This window comes from Elephantulus edwardii, unplaced genomic scaffold (assembly GCF_000299155.1).
Source record: "Elephantulus edwardii isolate Elephantulus edwardi_28Jun2011 unplaced genomic scaffold, EleEdw1.0 scaffold00011, whole genome shotgun sequence".
Lineage (NCBI taxonomy): Eukaryota > Metazoa > Chordata > Mammalia > Macroscelidea > Macroscelididae > Elephantulus > Elephantulus edwardii.
The window spans coordinates 3,362,005-3,369,072 of record NW_006399761.1 but is presented as its reverse complement, the minus strand read 5'-3'; the positions used below and the strand labels follow the sequence as shown (position 1 = coordinate 3,369,072).

General features: G+C 45.2%; 1 protein-coding gene across 1 annotated transcript in view; it reads left to right on the top strand.

Moving 5' to 3' along the window:
* The first annotated feature begins 6,295 nt into the window (after positions 1-6,295).
* EXOC6B (exocyst complex component 6B) overlaps positions 6,296-7,068 on the top strand; it is a 534,006-nt gene continuing 533,233 nt past the window's right edge. The window contains exon 1 of the mRNA XM_006880883.1: positions 6,296-6,518. Within this exon, the coding sequence (XP_006880945.1) occupies positions 6,406-6,518 (113 nt within the window). The 5' untranslated portion in view covers positions 6,296-6,405. The remainder of the gene's footprint in view (positions 6,519-7,068) is intronic.

Sequence of the window (7,068 nt, the reverse complement as noted above, 5' to 3'; positions counted from 1 at the left end):
TTAAATTCCTTGAACTTAAGAAATGCTGAGTGAGTTTGGCCCTTTTGATTTTCTGACTCCAGCTCCTTGTATTGTAATATTTTACTTCGTCTTCCTGCACTGCCTTTTAATATCTTCTGGTCAGCTCTTTAATTTCTTGAATTCTTCCCTCTGCTTTGGCTTCACGGTGCTTTAGTGCAATACTCAGAGTCTCTTCTGACATTCATTTTGGTCTTTTTTCCCTCCTCTGTCTTTATAATGAATGACCTTTTGCACTCTTCCTGGATGATACTCTTGATATCCTCCTACAACTCATCCGGTCTTCGCTCGTTGGTGTTTAAGGCCTCAAACCTGTTCCTGAGATGGTTCTGAAATTCCGGTGGGATAGACTCAAGATCATAGTTTGGTTCCTGTGGATTTGATTTAATTTTCCTTAGTTGAGGCTTACTATCAAAAAGATAAAGATTCTCACCACTGGGCCAACTGGCAGCATCAGGATGGATGATGAAGAGATTGATTGTTAACAGCTTTAGTTTGCTTGGCTCCACAGTCAGCACTCTTGGCACCAGCAGCCAGGAAATTAAAAGGTGTATTGAGATGACAAAGTCTGCTGTTAGGGAACTCTCCAAAGTACTTAAGAGCAATGGCGTCACTCTGGAGATTAAGGTGCTCCTGATACAGGCCATGGTCTTTGCCATTACTTTGCCATGATCTTTGCATCAGAGAGCTGCATGATGGAAGAAGAATTAAAGCATTTGAGCTGTGGTGATGGAGAAGAGTATTGAACATCTCATGGACTGCTAAGAAAATGAACAGATTCATCCTGGAGAGGGTTAAACCAGGCTGCTCCTTGGAGGCAAGGATTCTAGGGCTTTGTCTGACATACTTTGGACATATTGCAAGGAGGGATCAGTCCTTGGAGAGGGATTTCATACTTGGGAGGGTGGAGGGACAGCACAGGAGGAAAGACCCTCTATGAGGTGGATTGCTTCAGTGACTGGAATAATGGGGGTGGGTGTGTCAGAAAAAGTGAGGACAGAGCAGGAATTAGGGCTGTTGTACATAGGGTCACTATGAGTCACAGGTGACTCGATGGCACATAACAACAACAACAACATTTATATTATAGCCTTTTGACTTTACCAATATGGTTCCCTGTGTTCTATGAGCTATTGCATCACATTCTGGGCCCAGGAAAGATGTAAGATTGGTGTTGAGATGAGTAGAAAGAGGTATGGGTGTGTATGGGACATATATGACCTTGTGGAAATTGGTTTTGTATTATTGATGCTGTTGTTGGGGACAGTTCCACTTTGTGAAGTCACTCTAGGTCAGACATGGCCATCCCCATGTGTTCCTTGCTTTTTTTACAGCTCCAAACTATGGTAAAAGTTTTTATTCTTGTATTTAGTAAATCCTGCTACGTATTCATTTGCAATATTTTTTAATAGATTCCATTTCTTTTCATTACAATGGTCACTTCCCTAGTCCAGCTTTAGAATCTCCTCTAATGTCTTATCTCCAGATTTTCTACCTTTGCCCATCTTGCATACTCGTTCTTTCTAGAAAGTATTTTATTGTGCGTTCTTTGAAAGCTTAGCCAAAAAATGAGGTTCTTATTTAATAATTCATACGCAACTTGCTCTGCAACATTGGTTATAATCTCTTTAATGTGTCAATGTTTTCACAATTGTCAGCATACCTTCTCCATTTCCATTCATCTAGTTTGCTTGCTCTACTCACCTCATTTTTACCTTTGTGTAAATGTCCATGTACACAGTTGTCTCTTTTTTTGTATTTTTATCTCTTTTTTAAATTTTTATTTTATTGTTTTTGTGTGAGTGTACCGTCAAATCTGATCTGACTGGTACAGGAGGAGATTGCCCCTCCTTCCCCGGCAGAGCATCTGGTGGATTAGAACCGTGTGCCTCTGGGATTGTAGTTGCAGCTCTTTACCACTAGGCCACCAGAGCTCGCCCACAGTTGTCTCTTATGATAGCTTTTTAAAAGGAACACATTCCTCAGTAGAGTGATTGTTTATTTTATAGGCCAATCTAGTATTTGGCTGAAGTGTGACCTCTGGGAGTGGCTTTGTTGTTGTTAGGTGCCGTTGAGTCAGTTATAACTCATAGAAATCATAGAACCACAGATCTGAATCCTGTCCTAACATTTCCCATACTCACCATCTTTGAAATGCTTGAGCCCAGTGTTACAGTCACCATATTAACTCATTTGGTTGAAAGTCTTCCTCTCTTTCTCTAACTCTCTGTCTTTCTCAGCATGTCTTTTCCCAAGAACTTGTCCTTCATGTCAACAATCCCAAAGTTTGTGAGATTGAGGAAGTTTCAACATGTTTGCCTCTAAAGAACGCCCTGGGTGCATTTGCTCCAAGATAGATTTGTTAGTTCTTTTGTAAGTCCATTGAATATTCAATACTTTTCTTCTAACACCACACACAATTTAGGGCCATTGATTTTTCTTTGGTTTTCCTTTTTTGTTGTCTTAACTTTCAGATGCATAGGAAGCAACCAAAATATATTGTGGCTTAGATGAGGTGAACTTTAGTCTCTAAAGTGATATCCTTGTTCTTTGGCATTTTGGAGAGCCCCTCAACAAAAGATTTTTCCACAATAACATGTCTTTTTTATTTTCTTTTGACTGCTGCTAAAATGGATGTTGATTATGGGTCCAAGTAAACGGAATTTTTTTTTTAGATTTTGAGTTTTGAAGTGATTTTAGTCCTAGGGTAAAGGGGTTACTTGGACAATTGTCTTGGAGTTTCTCTAGTCTCTATCATTTCAGTTAGATCTTTTATCCACTTTTAAACAATTCATTGTTGCATATTTTCTTTCCTCTTCCCCTCCCCCAGCCCACCCTATAATGCACTCCTTGTTCCAAATTGTTCTCATACATATAATGCATAATTATATATTCCTTTCAGACAGTTCTTCCTCTCATTTGTACTAATGTGGTGCAGTGTTCTTTATCTATCCACTTTTTTCCCATTCCCTCCACAACCCCTCACGTCTGTCCTATTTCAGAACAATGGTGTTATGCGGTATTTGTACTTTTGTGATGGATATGTTTCACTTAGCATACTGTCCTCAAGGCTCCCCCATGTTGTGTAACGTTTCACTATTTCTTTGTTTTTCAGTGTTGTGAATTATTCCATTGTGCGGATGTACCATAGCTTTTCTTTCCATTCATTTGTTGATGAGCACTTGGGTTGTCTCTCTTTGCTACTGTGAATAACACAGCAATACACATGGGTGTGCGTACATCTGTTTGAGCTGTGGCTCTGGTTTCTTCAGGGTATATTTCCTGTAGTGGAATTGCTGGGCTAAATGGTATTTCTGTTTCCAACTTTTTTGAGAAAGCACCAAATTACCTTCCATACTGGTTGTGCCATTTTGTATTCCCACCAGCAGCAAATAAGAATTCCAATCTCTCCTCAATCGCTCTAGCACTTGTTGTTACCTGCCCTGTTGAACTTCACTATTGTTGCTGGTTTTTTGTTTTGTTTTTTAAAAGTGAATTTATGAAACCAAGTTTCTCGTTGGAGGCAATGATTTGAAAGCTCTGTCTTATGTTGCCAAGAATCGTAGGCTACTTGATGGGAACTGAGTTGCACATAACAACAACAACAACAAAGTTTTGAGATCCATTCTACATTTTTTCACATTCTAACCAGGACCTTGTATTGTGTTGGTGGTCAGATTGGTTTGTAGTGGTACCCAAGCACCATCTAATTTTTCTGGTGTCAGGCAAGAAAAGAATGTAGTTTGTGTGGATTATTAGTCCTGTTGACTAATTTGTTTTTCTTTTATAATTGATTTTAATGAAAATTTACAGAGACTTAGGGTTTCCAGTCATTCACTGTTGCACTTTTCTCCCTCCCCACCCCTCCAAATTCACTCTTCTTGAAAGAAAACCTCTTTCATTGTTAAGCAATCCCTCTCCCCCAAGTCCACTCTACTATGCAGCCTTCACTCTGGACTTCTGTAATGACAAGAATACCCATTTATGTTTCCCTTGTAAACATTAGTACTGTTGACTAATTTCTTAGAGAAGAAACACTGAGTAGTAATGTAGAAGCCACTCTACATTTGCTTTTGATTAAGTTTCCTAATGCTGAGGTTTTGATTATGTCACACTTAAAAAATAAATCAATCCGTGATTCTGCATGTGTTGTAAAACTCATATAGTGATGAATGAATCAGTTTTTTAAATTCTAATTTGGGAAACGGCCTGAATGATGTGCTCCAGATGTAACATCTGTGGACTGTATCAGAAAACACAAAACACCCTCCCAGAGCTTTAGGTAGAGTGGGTTGTTGGCTGAGCACAATCATTAGAATAAACTACCACTTTCTCAGCCCAGTATTTAAACCTCTTGACAATACTTCTCCAAAATTGCATTCCAGCTAACCTCTTACTGCTTACTCTTCTACACCCCAGAGAGTTCTTACTGGGTCTGTGGATTCTTCTGTACTTCCCAGTAAAGCCTTTTTAACCTTCCAGAGACTTGTGCTCTCTTTGAAATCTTGAAAGCCAGATGTGATCCTTGAGCTCTGTTACTATTGTTATGGGTCGTCAAGTTGCCAGCAACTCAGAGCGACTGTATGTAAAATAACCTATCTCACTGACTCCAACACATCTGACCCTATTGTGCTAGTTACAATGTCAATCCATCTCTTCCAGGGTCTTCCTCTTCTCTATTCTATCTCTTCACCTTCCAAGTATGATGTCCTTCTCCAAGGAGTAGTCCCTCTTGGTTATGTGCCAAAAGTATGTGAGATGGAGTTTCAAAATCCTGACCTCCAAGGGGAAACTTGTTTTCAACCTTTCCAAGACAGAACTGTTTGTTCTCTTGGCGGTCCGTGGTATATTCAATACTCTTCTCCAGCACCACAACTCAAGGGCATGGATTCTTCTTCTGTCACCCTTAGTCATTGTCCAGCTCTCTAAAGCATAGTAAGGAATTACAAAGACCATGGCCTGGATCATGTGCACCTTACTCTCCAGATTGACATCGGTTGCTCTTCAGTACTCTAGAAAGGTCCCTGACAGAAGACTTCCCCAATGTGATTCATTTTTTTTTATTCCCTGACTGCTGATTCCAAGAGTGTTGATTGTGGAGCCAAGCAAGATAAGATTAACAACCTCAGTCTCCTTTTCACCTATCATGATGCTACCAGTTGGCCGAGTGGTGAGAATCTGTTTTTTTTTTTGATGTCGAGCTTCAATCCATATAGAAGATTGCAGTTTTTTACCTTCTGCAGCAAAGGCTTCAGGTCCTCCTCGGTTTCAGCCAGCAAGGTTGTGTCATCTGCATAATGTAGGTTGTTGATAAGTCTTCCTTCAATCCTGATGCCACATTGCTCCTCATAAAGTCCAGTCTACCAAATGATCTGTTTGCATAAAGATTGAAAAGGTATGGAAGCAGGACACATCCCTGAGTCACTCCCTTCCTGAGTTGAAACATGCAGTGTTTCCTCGCTACTCTCTCTGTTCTGACGACTGCCTCTTGGTCCAAGTATAGGTTTTGCATGAACGCAATTATAAGTGTTCTGGGATTCTCATTCTTCAGAGTCAGCCACAGTTTGTTGTGATCCAGTCAAACTCCTTTGTATAGTCAATGACACACAGACATTCTTCTGGTACTGGTGGCCTAGTGGTAAGGAGTTGTGCTGCAGTCCCAAGGGCACGGAGTTCAAATCCACCAGCTTCTCAGTGTGAGGATGGGCAGTCTCCTCCAGCACGATTTATTGCCTCTGAAAACCTTCTGGGCGGTCAGCTATGGATCAGTTGCAACTCAGCAGCTCACAACGACGACACAGGATTGCTAAGAGAACTCTGGTGGCTGAGTCTCATGAGGAGTATGAATCCATTGGTTGCTCTGCGGGAGAAAGATGGGCAGTCTTCTCCTATGTACAATGTACTGCCTCAGAAAACCCGGAAGGTTTTGCAAGTTATTTCCCACTCTGTGATACACAACAGCAAGGACAGGGTCACTGAAGAGTGACAATGTTCCTCCTTGAGAGTTGGCTTAGTTTAGCGTTTAGAGCCCTTTCTGCGTTTTGTGGCAAGAGCACTGAGCAGAAATTTATGGCGTCAGTGCTGTTGGCGGATTTGTTTTCCTCCTCATATGCAGAGCCGCCCTGCCTGGTTTCTAATGGGCTTTCCCCGCTGATGTGTGGAATCAAGGAGTAACCCAAGGCTGGAGGTGGGACTCGCGCAGGCGCGGGAACTACATCCCCCAGCGTGCCCCGCGCCTACGCAGGCGACGTGGTGACGCACGGGGGCGTGCCGCGGCGGAGGGCGGGGCCGCCGGGTAGCCGGGCTGAGGCTGCCGCGAGCCGGTCGTGAAGCGGCGGGCGAGGAGGGAAGAAGGTGAGAGGGGTCGCTGAGGGTGCTGCCCGGCAGATGGAGCGGGGGAAGATGGCGGAGGCGGAGAGCCTGGAGACGGCGGCGGAGCACGAGCGGATCCTGCGCGAAATCGAGAGCACCGACACGGCCTGCATCGGGCCCACGCTCAGGTACTCGGGGCCGGGACCGCGGCCGGGCGGGCGCCGCGGGGCAGCCTCCTCCGTCCGACCCCCGGACACCGCGCCGAGGGACCGCATCCGCCCCTCCCGGTGCGAGGCTGGCCGGCGGCCGCGGCTTCTGCGGGGCGGGTCTCCGCCCGAGCCCGACGTGGGGTGCTCCCTGTCGTCAGGGGGCGCCCGGTGACTCGGCTCCGCGACTCCCTACGGCGGGTCATCAGGGGGCGGCTCCCACTGTCGATCCTGGGGGCGCCCCGTGACCCCCAGACCCTCGACTCCCTACGGCCGGTCCTGGGGGGGTGCCCCGTGACCCCCAGACCCTTGACTCCCTACGGCCGGTCCTGGGGGGTGCCCCATGACTCCCAGACCCTTGACTCCCTACGGCTGGTCCAGGGGGGCTCCCCGTGAACCCCGGTTCCGCGACTCCCCACGGCCGGTCATCAGGAGGCGGCTCTCACTGTCGATCCTGGGGGGGCGCCCCGTGACCCCCAGACCCTCGACTCCCTACGGCCGGTCCTGGGGGGCGCCCCATGACTCCGGCTCC